Genomic DNA, 19,123 nt, shown 5'->3' with positions numbered 1-19,123 from the left:
GTGACATCACCATGTTATCCAGGAAGTGAAGCCTTGATGCAGTAGTAAGTGCTGTGAAAAAAAAGCACTTTATAGGCATTTCCCGTAATAAGTGTATATTGGGGATTTATATAACTTTTGGGGGGCAATACAATACCGTAATAAAATTTTTTGCCAGACTTCTCCTTTAATGTAGAACCAGAAAAAGAATGGAGATCTCCAAAATGCTTCTGTCAGCAATCGCAGACAGTACATGAACACATGGATAGCTTCTCCCCACCCCATTGGCCATCATTGATTGATCTGTCCCTGTTTGTGTATACAAAAACAGGTCCCCTTTTAAATTTAGTTTCATTATATAGAATATCTCTGTAAGGAATTTTGAAGTTGTCCAATTTTCCAGAGAACCGACACATACAATTTACAGTTCCGTCGCTCCTCATGCAGTGACGCATTCTGAAGAGGAACTAAGATCCTTTTGAAAGCATCAAGACTTTACATGGGTTATTTGGCTTATAGTAACCCCCTTTCCGACCCTCTAAGAGTCATAACCTTATGTTTCCATTGTCAGAGCTGGATGGCGGCTTGTTTTTTGCGGGACAGGTTGTAATTTTTTTTATTGTCATCCTTCACATTCGAAAAAAAAAAAAAAAAAAAAAAAACTCTTGCAGGACGTAATTGAACCAACATATTTATGGGCTTTTACTTAGCTCTGTAGCATATTTTGACGACTACAGAGGTTTCACCTTTCCCATCTCCAGAATAGAGGGCTCGTTCTTTGTGGCATGAGCTGTAGCTGTCATTTTGGGGCAAAGAACACCTTTTGAGTAGGATTTGAGACCAGAGATGACCATCAAGCTAAAGTACAACCCATTGCAGATACCAGTCATATTATTTTTCATATCAAAGGTCGCAGAGCCGCCGAGCGGTTTTTTTTTTTTTTTCTTTTTATTCCACATTTTGTTAATGGAACAAACAATACTTCGGTGTTAAAGGCTCGAAGAAAATAAAACTATACATATCTGTGTAAAAACAAACAATATATTATACATTCTCAATCTTTAAAATCTTAGCAGCATTCACGCTGGCCACACACACAAACACATCGATGTGCAGTCCTGGGACAACCGGACACAAAGGAGAAGAAGCCACGAAGACGTCTCCGCTAATCTGGAAGGTGTTGGATTCCATTGTATCAGAAAATCCGGAATTTGGCCGCATGGCTGAAGGTGTAAACTAACAAGGGATTGTCGCTCCGCCATTGCATCCAGTATATGGCCGACTTCACATATTGTTAATGGTCTGAAACTGAAAATCACACAAAATACCGGAGAGTCCCCCCCCCCCCCTCAGTCACACAGTCCGCATTTCCCATTGTTATGGGATCAGGTTTTTGCATCTTTAAAGATTCCTTATGGGATATTGGGAGCATTTTGCCCAATGCACAGTCCCGATTCTTTCGGTTAAAACTAATGTACTAGTCCACTTAGTGAATTTATTTTTTTCACTACCTGGTCAGCACCGGGGTGGAGACCCCAGTGGTGCTGCCCACAAAGGCCCGCTCTATGGGCTAGAGGCAAGACTGGCGCCCCCAGTGTAATGATATCCCCTCAGTGACGCGCCTCCATTAGGATCAAGTCTGGCCGCGTCCCCCGGGGAGTGGAGATCATTAGACTGGGGTGCCGGTCTCGTCTCCTGTGCATAGAGCAGGCCAGCGCCAATTGCATGAATCATGCAGCCTTTTGGATAATGGATCGCATCACCGGGATCTCCACACAGGGGCCGACCAGATTGAAATAAAAAAAAATAAACAATAAGAATTCACTAAGCGAACTGGTATTCTCCATCACTCAGCATGGGTCTCCAAACTGCGGCCCTCCAGCTGTTGCAAAACTACATTTCCCATCATGCCTGGACAGTCAAATTCAAAGCTTTAGCTGACCAGGCATGATGGGAGTTGTAGTTTCGCAACAGCTGGAGGGCCACAGTTTGGAGACCCATGCAGTTAGGGTGGGCATCCCATACATGACCAGTTCCCATTCCCCATCCATCATGCCGGGCATCCCATACATGACTAGGCCCTGTTTCCCATCCCTCTGGTATGCCAGGCATCCCATACATGACTAGGCCCCGTTCCCCATCCCCCCCAGTATGCTAGGCCTCCTATACATGACTAGGTCCCGTTCCCCATCCCTCCAGTATGCTGGGCCTCCTATACATGACTAGGTCCCAGTCCATCCCTCCAGTATGCCGGGGATCTCCTACCTGACTAGGCCCCGTTCCCCATCCCTCCAGTATGCTAGGCCTCCTATACATGACTAGGTCCCGTTCCCCATCCCCCCAGTATGCTAGGCCTCTTATACATGACTAGGCCCCGTTCCCCATCCCCCCCAGTATGCTAGGCCTCCTATACATGACTAGGTCCCGTTCCCCATCCCTCCAGTATGCTGGGCCTCCTATACATGACTAGGTCCCAGTCAATCCCTCCAGTATGCCGGGGAGCTCCTACCTGACTAGGCCCCATTCCCCATCCCTCCAGTATGCTAGGCCTCCTATACATGACTAGGCCCCGTTCCCCATCCCCCCCAGTATGCTAGGCCTCCTATACATGACTAGGCCCCGTTCCCCATCCCCCCCAGTAGGCTAGGCCTCCTATACACGACTAGGCCCCGTTCCCCATCACTCCGTTATGCCAGGCTGCCTATACATGACTAGGTCCCTTTTCCCATCTGTTGTTCCGGGAGACCAGGAACCATTCGGGTAGCTGTGTAGAATGGGACTTAGTTCCCTATTTAAGTACAATAAAGTCTGACACTCTCAGTCTTCTTAAGTAGAAGAATAAGATACGCTGTGAAATCACTCTAGCCTATAGCCAAGTACAGGATACAGTACATTCATTTATATACAAAAGATTTACTCAAATAAAAGAGGGAAAAGCGGGTTTCTTCAAACTATAGAGATGTTAACAGAACAACACAATACAATACCATATCTACATTATATATTAAAATGAAAGTAAAAAAATAAAAACAGTGATGGCAGGCAGGTCATAGGCAGCCGGAGTGTTAGAGGGATAGCGGTAAAACTTAAAGAGATCCTATCTGAATGTTTATACCCTCCAAACCTGCCCTCTTCCCAGACCAATGAGGTACCATAGTTCCCAAAGTTGTCATTATACTAATTATTCCCTATCCGCATTAGAAGTTTTGAGCTGTATAAAGTCAAGGGGGTGGAGCCACTGCCCATAAAAGGACGTCCACACACTAACCCTGCCCACCCAGAATAAAGTGACGCCCCTGAGGACAGGTTTACAGTGATAATAGTCCTAGTCCAGGGGTGTCAATCAAGCCTGGCGGGGCGGGATTAGGGTGCTGACACCCCTGCATCTATGGGCAGCACCTCAACTACATATATAGGTATTGGTATATGGGACAAGCAGATAAAACCCTTTGGGCAAGTTAAGACAACATTGGACACTAGGGCAGCACATTATGGCGGTATCGGTGCAGGTTTGTGGGGTACCACGTGATTTTGTTTCATCATGTGACATTGGGACATCTTATGGCTGCTCCATTGCTGGGCACCCATTTACTGCTACATAAGTCGGGGGCTTGTGCTGCAGGGACCTGATATTAGCGGGGGGCAGGTGCTAGACCCCCTTCCTCAAGAAAATAAAAATATTAAAAAAAAGTTCTGCCTATGGCCTCAACTACTGGGTTTTGTGGCTCCCACCATTTGGCAATGGAAAGTAATAAGTCTCGCAGTCTTTTCCCCCCTCTAAGAGGCTTTATTAGAGTCCAGGGCACTCAACCTCAGCACGGAGCCATGAATAAAGTCCGAGAGCATATTCTTTCTTCAGTAGGTTGTCCCCAGCCGGTCAGACTGGTTTGGTGGTCCGATTATATACTAGGTGCTCTGTGTCCTCGGTTGCGGCCACCACAGTATTGTTCACATTCGTCTGTCGCTTACGACTGGTTTTCTTCTTTTTCAGGTAACAGTATCCGATCACGGCAACAACGACCAGGATACAGATGCCGAGGAACACTGCGATGGCGACTTCAGCCGAACCTGGAGAGGGAAAAAGTTAAATATTATAATATTATTTAATAATAATAATAATAAACAATGAAATAAAATTATTATTAATTTTTAGACCAGCACAATATTACATTCCATATTGTATCCATATTACAGCCATAAATCCTAGCTTGACCATGGGTCTAATATTCCCATCTGAAAGCATTATAGGGATCTTTACACTCACAATCAGGCCTGGACTCCTAATACTGTGAGTGTTTTGCACCTTAAGGGGATTTTCAAGCTTAAAGCGACTCTGTACCCCCCCCCCCCCCCCAAACCACTTGTACATTCGGATAGCTGCTTTTAATACAAGATCCGTCCTGGGGTCCGTTCGGCAGGTGATGCAGTTATTGTCCTAAAAAAATACTTTTCAACTTGAAGCCCGTGCCAAACCGGAGTATCTGTGTCCTAACTTTGCACCACCCCTCCGTCCCTCCTCCCCACCCTCTTCATCATTAGGAATGCTCCAGGCAGATTGCCTCCTATTCCCCACCTGTGTCAGCCCGGCACTGGGCTGGATCGTTAAGGACCTGTGCAATGTTCAGCATGAAGAAAATGTTTCAGTGGCATTTCTAATGATGAAGAGGGCAGGGAGGAGGGACGGAGGGGTGGTGCAAAGTTAGGGCACAGATACTCCTGTTTGGCACGGGCTTCAAGTTTTAAAGTATTTTTTTAGGACAATAACTACATCACCTGCCGAACGGACCACAGGACAGATCTTGGATTAAACGCAGCTATCCGAAGGTACAAGTGGTTTGGGGAAGGGGGGGGGGGGTCAGATTGTGGGTACAGAGTCGCTTTAAAACCATATACAGAAGGTCATTATTTCTGTAATGTCAGGTCAGGGATCTGGAAGCCTCGGTTCTTTACCCTGTTTGTACTGGTGCTGCTGGGTAATTGTGAAGCCGCTCCCATTCAAAGCTGCTCAGTTAGGGCCCTTTTACACAGAAAGATTATCTGACAGATTATCTGCCAAAGATTTGAAGCCAAAGCCAGGAATGGATTTGAAAAGGAGAAATCTCAGGCTTTCATGTATGACCTGATCTCTGTTTATAGTCTGTTCCTGGTTTTGGCTTCAAATCTTTGGCAGATAATCTTTATTGTGTAAAAGGGCCCTTACCCAGCATCACCAGTACATTGTATGGTGCTGAGGATTCCAATAAATTGGTTATTTCCAGATCCACAAGTGCACTGATCAGCTGAAAAATGCAACATATTCTGCAAAAAATAAGATAAAATTAACAGGAGGATTAAAAAAAAAAAAAAAAAAAGTTGAAATGTAAAGTGAAAAATATTGCTGGCTGGGTCCTTAAAAGAGATGTGGTAGGGGCAAAATGTTGGACATAAAGAAGAGGGGGGGGGGGTCAGATCACCCCAATGATATGACACTTATCCCTTTCTGGTAGACAGGGGGATATGTTTAAGAGACACGGTAAAAAGAAAATATAGATAATTTTTGGGGCTTGTGACACAGCGGTCCCTGTTATATGTTCAGTTTATGTATAGGTGAATATATAACATATATAACAATAACAGATCCTATATAGATTGTATGGGAATACAAGTTCTTTCATATCATGTCGCTCACCTGAGCTTCCTTCTTGTGCACTCGGGTCGTCCACATTTGCTCTAAAAATATCTCGATCTGATAACAAGAAAAAAAAATTATTGTTTTAGAATAATAGTTTAAACAAAGTGAGATTAACCGACTAATGGATAGAAATGTAGTCTTCACAAGTCTAAACCAACAAGGAAAAATCTAGAAAGGACTAGTGTGGTAGGCTCAACAAAAGGTCTGGTAAGATAATGGGCTAAGGTGCTGTGGGGAAGGTAAGACCCTGCCTAGTGTAGATGGGAACCGCTGGGTCAGGCGTCCCTCTACCAGACAGAGGATGCCCCTACACTAAGAACCATCATCAGGCTGTCGAGATGTATCGCAGTCGGGTGGATGTGTTGAGGGAATTTAGTATTTCCATTCGGTAAAACAGAATAAGACAGAACATGTTGTCTACATAAATTCTTTTGGAGAGACAATTAATCAGAGTTGTTCCACCTCCAACGTGTTTCCCCTGTGTAGTGTGCATAGGTTCATCAGGGAGTAGTGTGGAGATAGTATGCATATTGGGGGAGATTTATCAACATGGTGTAAAGTGAAACTGGCTCAGTTGCCCCTAGCAACTAATCAGACGCCATCTTTGATTTCTTACAGACTCTTTGGTAAATGAAAGGTGGAATCTGACTGGTTGCTAGCCAGTTTCCCTTTACACCATATCTCCCCCATTGTCCTCAAATGAAGATGCTGTGTTTGCATTGAGAGCAAAGATGGCGATCATCACAGGGGGTAGAGGAGACCGGCGGAGAGTGATGCTCAGAGATGAGTAGTCCTCCTGGAGCACGAGGTCCCCACAGAACCTCAGCCCATTATCTTACCAGATGATTTGTTGTACAGATTTGAAATACTTGTAAATATTCCTTGTGCACCTAATAAACCTATTTTTGCACTATCCTCAGAGTCCACCACACTAGTCATTTCTAGATTTTTACCCCGTTTAGAATATGAATAGGAAAAAGAAAAAGAAAAAAAAAAAAAATGTACAAACCAAGTGGCCATATTACGAAAGGTCCCCATAGCCTTCAGGTTAGGCCATCGATATAAGGTGTATGGGGCCCAAGTCTCCACTAACAGAGGTCATTGGTGGGGATAGGGGTCAGGCAGGATGGATGTACACTGGCTGACCCCCTTGGTTCTCGAAGGGACCAGCTGATGCCAGAGCTGTCTGGCTATGGCTTATCACTCCCCCTCCCCTAGAGAGCGCAAGAATGACAGGGATAGGTGGTGTATTAGGATCCTGAATAGTCTGTAGGTCTCCTGGAGCCACCGACTTCATGTCAGACTGGAAGAGGCCGATGGGGGTCCCACTGCCATTAGAGAAGGGGGGGGGGGGGACTTTGTGTGTACAACGGTTAGGTAGGTGGTACATGACACAGTAACATTCACATGACGCCAGGACACAGATGGCCCAAAAACTGTTGCACCAGCCTTGAGGTTTTACCATAGATGGGTGAGGTTTCCTTTATTCTTTAAAAAGATGCCCCCTGGTGGCAATGAGAGGCAAGTTGTGAAGTTCAGAGCCAGAACAGGCCCCATAGATACATAGGGGGAGATTTATCAGCATGGTGTAAAGTGAAACTGGCTCAGTTGCCCCTAGCAACCAATCAGATTCCACCTTTCATTACTCACAGACTTTTTGAAAAATAAAAAGGTGGAATCTAATTGGTTGCTAGGGGCAACTGAGCCAGTTTCACTTTACTCCATGTTTGATAAATCTCCCCCATACAGTATAACAGCTAGGTACACTCACCACTAACTCCTCGACAGAAGTCTTCACAGTCGGCCTGATGAACAAAGTTATTCCTGTTCCCCATACAGCCCCCATAGGTGAAGCCCATGCACTTCTTGTCTACAGGATCGTAGTACCAGCGAGAGAAAATGGCCCGGCATGGACCGGTGTCCGGCAACTCCACACAGCGAGCTGAAACAAAGGGAAAGTTATTCATATAATTCCTGTCAGGAGAAGCGAAGGCCGGAGCAGGTCCGGACCCTCTATAAACAGGCTGAACAGGGCTATAGGGCTCCTACCTTTACTGTTTGTCACGTCCAGGTCCTGCAACCTCTTAAATTCTTTGTCATCTAGGTAGAAAAGAAAGAAAAACCATTGTTAAGTATGGCGGGTGACACTATAGGAACATCAGCAGCTACTGAGCAAACACACGGCCCCATACGGCCCTCTCTTTACACAGTGTACAAGATAAGTCAGAGGTCATCGCGCTTATTCACAACCTATTGTGGACACAGCACCATAGTGACCGCATGGGGCTACATGTCCGGCTCCCATTTATTTGCCTAGATTTTAGGCGAGAGTAGACTCCTCTTTCTTTGTTCTTGGCTCCATGCATTGGGAGAGATAGGGTGGTATTACACGGAACGATTATCGTTCGAAAAATCATTAAATTGTTCGAATTTAAACGATTATCGTTTAGTGTAATAGCAGACAATGATTAAACGACCAACGAGAAATCGCTGGTCGTTTAATAGAATTTTGACCTATTTGTATGGTTGATCGTTTGCAAATCGTTTGCATGTAATAAGAAGTCGTTCGCAGAAGCAGCGACGACAGGACGAACGCAATAACAATCATAAGTAACGGTCATCATTCCGTGTAATTGGGTGAACGATTTCAGCGGTCGTACGAGTTTGTTTATCATAAATTGTTGAAAAATTGCTTAGTGTAACAGTACTCTTAGGGCCCCATTACATGGATCAATAATCGGCAAAATCAGGGCTATTATCGATCTGTGTAATAGAGACAACCACCATCAGATTCCACCTTTCATTTTCCAAAGACTCTGTGAGGGATGAAAAGTGGAATCTGATTGGTTGCTAGGGGCAACTGAGCCAGTTTCACTTTACACCATGTTGATAAATCTCCCCCATTGTGTTTTCTGAGTCAGTGGGAAAGAAAAAAAAATATGTTTTGTAGTTTACAATGTGAGGCCAGAGGGTAATGTTTCTTTGAGGAGAGCGCCATAAAGGTGTGTAGAGACGTGTATGCCATCCATGCTCCATGGAGAAGTTTGGGAAGGATCTGTAGAAGCTCTGTCATGTCGCCTTTTAGAGGTGGCGTTCCCCTCAGGTCAGTGTCTGGCTCAGATACGAAGCCAAGCCGGACATGACTGGGAACGTAAGCCAAGCCGGACATGACTGGGAACGTAAGCCAAGCCGGACATGACTGGGAACGTAAGCCAAGCTGGACATGACTGGGAACGTAAGCCAAGCTGGACATGACTGGGAACGTAAGCCAAGCCGGACATGACTGGGAACGTAAGCCAAGCCGGACATGACTGGCGGACATGACTGGGAACGTAAGCCAAGCCGGACATGACTGGGAACGTAAGCCAAGCCGGACATGACTGGGAACGTAAGCCAAGCCGGACATGACTGGGAACGTAAGCCAAGCCGGACATGACTGGGAACGTAAGCCAAGCCAGACAACTCTACAGAATTGCCAATGGAGCATGAATGGCCTATAAAGGCTCCTATTGGACTAAGGGATTTTTAGTTTTGTCTGATTAACGATAAACGATTGCAAACAACCTGAAATAGTTCCCCACCATAGTCGTTCGCAATTCCAATCTAATAAACAAATGATCCCAATTACAAATGAATGATTTGCGAATGATTAACGATAGTTTTATGGTCGGCTCCAAAAATGCAATAAACGACATACGATCAGATTTTTGTTGGTCATTGGATCGGTGCAGCATACACACCGAAAGATTATCGCTTAAACTCCAACGATATAACGATTTTTCACACAATAATCTTTTTGTGGGTCCTAAGTTTCCTGCACATCTTTATGACCATTTGGTCACACGACTAAAGGCCGCCCCCGATATTGTGCGGCTACAGGACGTGTTTTCACCCACACAGAATAATAGGAATATGTGATCGCCCACTTCACGTCTCAGAAGGTTTGCGTCCAAGTAGTGAGTGCCGGGGAGGAGAAGGCCGGGGAGGAAAGATGTCTTCTGCTCCCTGCAGCAAAATTATTTCTTTAAAATCAACTGGTGCCAGAAAGTGCCAGAGATTTGTAAATTATTTCTATTAAAATAAATAAATAAATCTCGTCTTCCAGTACTTATCAGCTGCTGTATGTCCTGCAGGAAGTGGTGTGTTCTCTTCAGTCTGACACAGTGCTCTCTGCTGCCACCTCTGTTTATGTCAGGAACTGTCCAGAGCAGCTGCAAATCCTGGACTGGCATGAATATCACTTAATACAGGATATACAGCAGCTGATAAGTACTGCAAGACTTGAGATTTTTAATAGAAGTAAATTACAAATCTATGGCACTTTCTGGCCACAGTCGATGTGAAAGATTATTTTTATTTTTTTTTGGTGAACAACCCCTTTAACTCGAGGGATCAGAGAGGCCTATAAGAGTGATAAGCAGCGGTTAGAGAGAAGGAAAAGATACTCACAGTTTTCACAGGAAGCCTCATCAGAACTGTCTCTGCAGTCTGGAGTATCGTCACATTCTAAGGCGGCATCAATGCAGCAGCCGTCAGCGCAGCGGAACTGTGAGCGGAGGCATTTACCATCACAGACTGTAAGAAGGGGAGGAACAGTATTGTATAATAGCTGAAAATCAATAAAAGTATAGGCACAATACAGCATGGTGCTCAAATAGTGCCGTATGTCAGTCACATAACACCTCCATACCCTTGGGTAAAAAGCCAGTGCCAATCTGTGCCCGCACTATGGGAGAAGTATACTGTACAGCGCCACACATGGGCCAAGCAGAGAGCGCTATACAGCTGGCAAGTAACACACAAAGAGACATAAAAATAAAGCGTACTTACCTGGCTCCATTCTCCTGCCTTTACCGTGACCGTCTGCAAAACAGAAAGAAACGCAGGTGAGGTAGAGGCCACAGATGGGGGGGGGGGGGGAATCTTGTGTATGTCGTCCATTAAAGGGAAAAAGATCAGCAGGTTAGAGGAATATAACCTGCTCATATACCCCTATAGGGCACAGGGGCGCTGAGGATGAAGGAAAGCTTCTTACCTCCATCCTCTGCACCGTTTCTGAGATATTAGTTTATTCTCTATGCTAAGTGGTTTATGCACCAAAATGATATACTAGCATATAGATTAAACTCTGAATATCGCAGAAACTGTGCAGAGGATGGCGGTAAGAAGCTTCCCTTCATCCTCAGCACTCCGTGCACTATAGGGAAACACCGGCAGGGTAGACTTGGCCTTTACTACTTGATATAACTAAGATGGTACGGAGAGAAGCTTTAGCCCATGTGACCCTCCAATACAGATGAAAAAAGGGGGGGGGGCTTAAACTAAACTGAGACTTCCTGTTGTGTCTGTGGTGATAAGAGGCTGCTGTAAAGGGATCTGTACAGCATTGCAGCGTCATGTGACACCAGTAGGTAGAGGAGACAATAGCAGCTCCCTGTGGAATGACCTCCTCACAGGTCACAGAGCGCGCTCAGTAATGTCTCACATTCATCTCAAGGGGACAGTGTCTGTCTATTGTCATCTATGTCCATGAGTCTTGCTGGAAAGCATGTCACTAAATGCTGTTAAGAACAGCCCAGGATGGCAGCCAGCCTAAAGTACAAACATTCCCTTTAAAGTTATACTACAATTACTAAAATATTATAACTAATTTATTATGTTATTTACATTCTATTCAGCAAAAAAATAAATAAAATAAAAACACACAAGAGATGAGTCATGGATGATGATGAGGATAGTAAAAAGAATAACTATAAAAAGGACACCACTGAATGGTACTGTAGGGTGGACATTCAATAAGGTGCGACTTTTTATGGGATTTTTCAGCTGTATCCATACATTTCAGTTTTTAGTGGACGGCCGCCGCATTTACCTGCATGTTCCCCGGAGTTCCCGCAGGTCTGTCTACAATCCTCTTTCCGGACGTAGTTGTTCTTGTTCGGGTTGCAGCCTCCAAACACAAACTCTTCACAGTCACTGACTTCTGGGTTGAAGTACCATCGCTGAAAGGCGCCGCGGCATCGGCCAACCTTCTTGGGGGAGAGACAGTATTCTGCAAGACAGACAAGGCGTCATGGCAATATGAGGATTTGTTCCTCTTCTTTACTATTCAATCACACATTCCTCTGCTGACAGCTAATAGAACCTGGAGAGGATATACACCAGTCCAGAGGGGTGTAGGATGGAACCCTGTATAGGTCACAGCTATAGACACTGCCTACAAATACAACCACTTGGCTCATACACCACATGCGGCAGTTACTTGTGTGTGAGGGTCCTTTTACACCTACAGATTAAATCACTCATTTAGTGAACGACACTACTACTCTAAGGCAGTGTTCTGCACGGAACACGGACGTGAATGCGTGTAATGGACTTCTCCCCCGCCTGGGCAGCATCTGTGATAAGATGCTGGGAGTGGGGGAACTGTATACATATGCACATGAATACAGTTCCCCCGCTCCCAGCATCTTATCACAGATGCTGCCCGGGCAGGGAGAGAAGTCTGTTACACACATTCCACATCAGTGTTTCATATAGAACACAGAACGTGTGAATGCGACCTTAGTAAGAGTGGTAATGAAGTAGTACCTAACTTTTGCCACTAGATGTCGCTAGTATAATATATATATATATATATATATATATATATATATATATATATATATATATATATATATATTAGTGCTTAAGTATTGCACAGCTGTAGTACTCAAGGGGTTATTGTTCTTTGTGATTTGTGCACCAATGAGAGCTCTTTTCTCTTCTCCACCTATCTCTGCTCTCCTTCTTTTGCACTCTTCTCACCCACTCACAGCAGGTATAACATACCCTGTAGGAGGTAGTCACATGGGTAGTGGAAGTGTAGTCTCACATTTAGTCAGTCTTAGTCTGATTCCCGTACAGAGAGGACGAGTCCAGTGTAGTCTAGTCTGGAGCGTGATAGTGGATAGACTCACATGGGAAGCACGGACACTCTTTTCTTGAAAGCAGCACTTCTACTTACTAAGCAGTGCTAAACACTCAGAGAGGACAAAGTCAGAGATCATCCCAGCCCACACCAAGAAGAAGTCTAAAGGTGCAGGACAGTACCCTGAAGCAAGAGGAACTGATCCGGTTAGAGCAAAGTTTCTAGAAGGCTACGTACTCTCTTGCAGCACGGGTGTCACCAGGAAATCATGGCCACTCTGCGCTTGTGTCACCCTTATAGGATGGGTCACCCTACACTGGGGAGCAATAGGTGGTGCAAAGACAAGTAGTCAAAACACGGGCACAAGTATTCTCTCTACTCTCAAGTATTCTACTTCTAAAGTTCCGGCAGAGCACATTACTACTTGGGTTGGAACTCTTGTGACATCCTCCTCTCTACTTCTCTGAACTCACTCTACTTCTCAGCACGCAACCAAGCCAGCACGGCTATACTACTTCTCAAGTTCTCAGCACAAATCTTGTCAGTCAAGTCCAAAGTCTATTATCAAGTCACAAGTCTAAAAATACTTGATACAGTAGTGTAAAATAAAGAGGACTTTACTTATGGTAATGGGATTATTACTTAAACACCAACACAGTAATTGCACCTTCCTTGGGTCATCTCCCCTTTCTGTGGGTGGCAGTACCATTAGTCCGGGTGCGTCACAACTCCACTACGGACCACCGTGATAAATACCCAAGGGACCCTCTCACAGCCCGGCAGGTCAGTGACCACAGGGGAACAAGGTATAGCCAGCCCACTCAAAATAACTACCTGTGTGACCAACCGGCATTGGCATCACGACAGTACAATTACAGGCTGAGCTATACTCCAACCAACCACCACCGTAGTGGCGTCACACAGTATCATTTGGCAAGTGACCAGTCAAGCTTCACAGCACCACACCCCTATCTGTAGGTGAGCCCCTTTGTGCTTCACTCTATAGTGAGGCCCTCTCTGTGTACAAATAACTGCCACTTTGCCCTCATGAACTGTGCCACTGCCCCCCAATAAACGGTCACTGACCCCCTAGATAAACTGTACCACTTCCCCCACCCCAATTAATTGTGTCATTGTCCCCCCAAATCCCCGTTTCCCATCAAGTGACTCTTCAAGTGTTATCAAACTACAACTCCCATCATGTCCTGCTAGCAGGACATGATTGGAGTTGTAGTTTTTCTACCAATTGGAAAGTTCTAGATTAGAGAACACTGCACTAAATATACAGTCCTACAAATCACACTTTCCCAACAAGTAACAAGTTTAGATACAAACAGAGTGTTTACACTGGAAGACTTTGGAACCATTAACAATGATTTTGACGTCAGCTGAAAAGATGCGATCAACGACACACTGGCAAGTTTACACCAGAAGATTATCGCTTAAAATCAGACCATTTAACAATTTTTTGCACAATAATCCTCCCATGTAAAAGGCCCTATTACACGGAGCAATAATAGTTTAAAAATTCGCCATAACGACCGGAAATTAGCGATTATCTCTCCGTGTAATAACACCCAGCAATCAAACGACGGACAAAAAAAATCGTTTATCTTCTTTTAACAGGTTGAAAAATTATCGTTGGTAGTTCAGCGATCATTCGCAAATCTGTTCGTCTAAAACGTTGTGTGGGTCGTCCTGAGGAACGATTATCGACCACATAACGACGCAAAAATTATCGTTCTTAACAGTAATCGATGAAGGTAATAACCTCAGAATCATTCGCTACTAAATCGCTTGTTTTCTAGATCAATCGTTATACTGAATCTTTACACGATAATCGCTATGTTAAAGGACCTGTGTGTAATAGGTCCTTACGAGAGTCTCATGGTCCCTCTACACGGAGCAATCATCATTCAAACCGGCGTGATAACGGTCGCATTTGAGCGATTATCTGCTCGTGTAAATACAGCTATCAAGTGTCAGAGAGAGATTAACGATTTCTCGTTTAACATATTTTCAAAAAGTTGCTGATCATTCGCAGATCAGCATTAAGACGGAGAAAAAAATTTTTGATCGGCAAATGGAAGCTTCAAAACCATTAAACGATCGATTGAGCGATTTATTGCTCTGTGTAAACGGGCATTACCCCGTGTGATCATACCTGTCAGCGTGACTCCTGTGTGACTCATCTATATTAATGAGACAAGTGCGGGAGAGCTGGAGTGTACGTCACAGGGTGTGCCAGGGTGCAGGCAGTGTGTAAACAAAGCCAGGAGCAAGCGAGAGACATCTCTGCACAGTAACAGACGTTACCCGCTGCCCACCTACATACACGGAATTGTGCGGAATCTAAGGGTAAGGGTGCAGCTGCTCTGGGATTCTATATATTACAGGGGAGAGTTATCAAACATGGTGTAAAGTGAAACTGGCTCAGTCGCCCCTAACAACCAATCAGATTCCACCTTTCATTTTACAAAGAGTCTGTGAGGAATGAAAGATGGAATCTGATTGGTTGCTAGGGACAACTGAGCCAGTCTCACTTTACACCATGTTTGATAAATCTCCCCCTGCGTATCCAGCAGAAAAAAAAAATGCAAATATGTACCTCCCACTGGTCCCCCACAGCAGATCCTGTTTGGCTCATTCCAGTGAAGAGGTGTGAGCTAGACCTGCCTGCTCAGCCAATCACTGGCCAAGACAGGAGGACTTTATAGCCAGTGATTGGCTGAGCAGGCAGGTCGCTTCGGGAGTAGTAAAAGAAGTCACTATCGGGGGACCGGAAAGAACCAAATGGGAGCCGCTGCTGTGGGGGACTAGGAGTAATTTTTTTTTCTCCAGCCCTAGCAATATAATAAATTTTAGAACAGCGGAATGCCCCTTTAATTATCTCTTGGTAGAATGTAACAAAACCACATCAATTTCTAGGTTATTTTTTTACACTTTAAAGAGTCACTGTCGTTCAAATTTTTTTTGCAGAAATCAATAGTCCAGACGATTTTAAGAAACTTTATAATTGGGTTTATTATGCAAATATGCCATTATCTGCATTCAAAAAGACTTTCCCCAGGTCCCCCCCACCCCTCCTCCTCTCTGGCCTTGTGTAACCTATGGAGATGGAAGGGGGGAGGAGGATGATTAGTCAGCAGCAGAGAACAAAGGATTACACAGTGGGAGCTGTGTGAAAGCCGGTATTCAGAGGTCAGAGCTGACTGTCAGAGGAGGTAGCCCTGTGATGTAGCTGTAAATTAACAGTTTTTTGTCCTGTTTTGGTGCCTCATCTCCCTCCACCCCTCCCCTATCCAGAAGAGATTAATGAAGACAGGGGGGGGGGGGGGGGGGAAGAGCTTCAAACTGCTTTTTCATGATAAATTGGGCTAATAAACCCAATTACAAAGTTTCTTAAAATCACCTGGACTATTGATTTCTGCAAAAAAAATTTAAACGACAGTGACACTTTAAATTAAATTAAAGTGGCACTATCAGCAGGTTCGGGCCAGGTTACAGCACATGTGCAGGGAGCAGCCCATAACAAGCAGCCTAGCTATGCATATACGAATATGCATAATGGGGCGGGCCGGGAGGAGGCAGGCTAGGGTGACCGAGCGGGTGCTCCTGGAGCATGGGGAACACCCTGAACCTGCTCCGAACCTGCTAATTAGCATATCAGCAATTAACCGAAAACTTATGTATACCAGACCGGACCGATATAACAAGGACAGCCCGGGAATCCTGAAGTAAATAACTGCTGGCTCATATCAGCAGGTTCACTGGTGCTGCATAAGTCACATGTTATCTTTATTCTATGTGAGGGTACAAGTTATAATGATAATTTGTGTTGCGTCGGGGGGCTTATTTTGTCTCTAGCAGCACAGAGACCAAGACAGAATGCAGGAAGTGGGGGCAGGGCTTAGCTAGTGCAATGTGGAGGAGAGAGCTTGGATGGTACATATGCATTCTGAGCCTGGCTGCCTGCTCAAGAGGGTCCACACTCTGCCTGAGGGGTAAATGAAGGGTGTCCTCTTATCTCTGACCACCCATAAAGTTCTGGGGATCCGTTACTTGAATAAATACCTGTTTTCTTACATTATCTAACTGCTCCCTCCTCCCCAGCTGCCTTTAGTCTACAGTTTTATCAGCAGTACCTGTTCAGTGATAAATGTCTCACTGTGCTGCTGTTTCTTTCCTTTCTGCTTATAGTGCCACCTGTAAACCCAGTGCAGCAGTAACCCCTTCTCCCCTACAACTCATCTAGAGAAGTGTGCTGTGCAAATCTATGGGGCTTTGCTACTGCTCAGGCCAGTTTCTGACATGGACAGAGGTGGCAGCAGAGAGCCCTGTGTCAGACTGAAAAGAACACACCACTTCCTGCAGGACATATAGCAGCTGATAAGTACTGGAGGACTGGAGATTTTTAATAGAAATAAATTACAAATCTCTGGCATCAGTCAATTTTAAAGAATTTTTTAAAAATGAACGTGTGTGAGGAAAGTAGTGAGCACTCACCCTCAGTCTCTTCCTTGGTCAGCACAGTGATGGTGACGGAGGCGGAGCTCCGATGACTTCCCGTGTCGGTGACCGCCAGCTCGAAGATGTACTGTCCATTCAGGAGGTTAGACACTTTCAGGATGGCCGGCTGCTCCGCTTCTTGCTGCAAAAGAAAATTTTACATGAATAATAAGATACTGCAACTTACAACAGGTAACCATGATCCAACGGGAAAGATCCCGTAATCTGAGCAACATGAAGTATATGCTATGGCAGATGTCTATATATCACTACAATCCCAGCATGCACTGACTGCTACAATCACTGTCCCCTACTCTGTTATTGGTAAAGCCGTATTCTAAAGATGATGGAATTGCACATACAGGACTTTATATGTATTGATTATTAGGATTCATCCCATAGAAATGATCAATGGGGGATGTGGATGCTGTTACCGTCTTCTATTTGTATGCTCCGTACAGTCCATTCTACCTTATCCCAGAGATGTCTATTCTTCTATATCTGACATCCTAGCCATGTCTGGCTAGAGCACCGTGAGAGAGTGGCTGTGGAACTCCAGGACTAATTCATACTCCCATGCTGGACTGTTGTCGTCTTCTTCTACCTCTGAATGCAACGCACAAGTAACTGAGGTACAAGTCAGTAGTCAAAGGCTGAGTAGGCACAGTGCAAAGGCTGAATCTCTACTGCAAAACTACTAGGATTCCTAAGGGGTACCCCTGATGGCTAGCTCTACCCACTAGGTGGGCCTGTAATCCCTGATAGTGTGTCACTCTGTGCCCATACGGCAGCTTAGGTGGATGTTCATGCCCATGGATACAGGAACTTTCACTTAAGACCCCAGTTGAACTATAGTAGTCTGGATAGCATCCCACATTCACCCCCACAGACCCCTAAATCGCTTCAGCTCCACTTCTGGAGGTTACTTATTTAAAAGCCTATGGTCTACAAAGTCCGCATACTCAACTCAGCAGTATATCTCCAGCTTCTACCCTTCTGTAAAGTGCTCTTATCTACCACTGTCTCAACTGATTCTTCTATATCACAGAAAAGCACAAAAACCATTGTTTTCTTCAGATTCCTAAACTGCGAGAAAGACTGGTTATCACTTTGTAAGAACACCTGCAAAGCCATATTTGTATAAACTGTACGTATATCCGTATGCTATTGTATTGCACCACATTGATGTTCAGTAAAACCTTTAAAGTTTTGAGTGTTTGGAGTTCCCAATATGTGCCCCTCTCGTGCTCCTGTGCTGCACAGGTTTCTCCCATGCTCAGTAGTACAGTAGTTTGTGCCCTTTTGCCCCTTGGTTGGACCCCAGCATTGCAATCAATTACAGTTTGAACGATTCCCGACATTCTCCTCCGAGCCCACCGACTTGTTTCCACAGGATTCCCTTTTTCTGAATTTTATCCTTGACCGCCCCATTCCAATCTCTGACATGTTTCTGCAGTGTTTTTATTGCTGTGCTTTTTTAAGTTTGCCCCTCCTGTCTCCCTGTACCCTACCTATGATGTAAGAAATCATTCCCTTTTGTCTGCTGGGTTCACCCTACTTTTACAGTCTGTATCCGTTTTATGGGGTGGGTGAAAATGATCAGTTTTTCCATTGACTTCTATTATTTAACCCCTTCAAGACCGAGCCCTTTGATGGTGGATGTCTGGGTCAAATTAGAAGGCGGGGAGGAACATTGCACTAAGAGCCGTAGCGCTTTTGATTTTTTGCACCATTATCTCTAGTTTTTATTACTGTCATATTGGTGCAACAGAAAAATTTTGATAGCTTTCTATTAATTTTTTTCTGCAATCTTGAAGGTTTTTTTTTTTGTTTACGTCGTTCATTGGGAACAAAATGTTATATTTTAAATAGATCGGACAATTCCGCACGCTATGATATACAATTTGTTTATTTTAAATATTTTTAGTTTCATAATGGGCAAGGGGGCATTTTAAACTTTTATTGGGGGCAGGGGTATAAGGTTTTTTTTTAATACTTTTAATGACTTTTTTCAATTACACTTTTTTTTTCTCTAACCCTTTTTTTCACTGTAA

General features: G+C 44.5%; 1 protein-coding gene across 2 annotated transcripts in view; it reads right to left on the bottom strand.

Moving 5' to 3' along the window:
• Positions 1-2,740: 2,740 nt before the first annotated feature.
• SPINT1 (serine peptidase inhibitor, Kunitz type 1) overlaps positions 2,741-19,123 on the bottom strand; it is a 36,285-nt gene continuing 19,902 nt past the window's right edge. For both annotated transcript variants that reach the window (XM_069949172.1, XM_069949173.1), the window contains exons 3-10: positions 17,067-17,211; positions 11,523-11,702; positions 10,481-10,513; positions 10,100-10,225; positions 7,700-7,750; positions 7,422-7,592; positions 5,648-5,704; positions 2,741-4,047 (exon numbers count right to left, since the gene is read on the bottom strand). In XM_069949172.1, coding sequence (XP_069805273.1) covers positions 3,857-4,047; positions 5,648-5,704; positions 7,422-7,592; positions 7,700-7,750; positions 10,100-10,225; positions 10,481-10,513; positions 11,523-11,702; positions 17,067-17,211 — 954 coding nt within the window. In that variant the 3' untranslated portion in view covers positions 2,741-3,856. The remainder of the gene's footprint in view (positions 4,048-5,647; positions 5,705-7,421; positions 7,593-7,699; positions 7,751-10,099; positions 10,226-10,480; positions 10,514-11,522; positions 11,703-17,066; positions 17,212-19,123) is intronic.

Source organism: Dendropsophus ebraccatus, chromosome 13, assembly GCF_027789765.1.
Source record: "Dendropsophus ebraccatus isolate aDenEbr1 chromosome 13, aDenEbr1.pat, whole genome shotgun sequence".
NCBI classification, from domain to species: Eukaryota; Metazoa; Chordata; class Amphibia; order Anura; family Hylidae; genus Dendropsophus; species Dendropsophus ebraccatus.
Note: the sequence above shows the minus strand (reverse complement) of the source record. Positions and strands in the feature narration are given on the sequence as shown.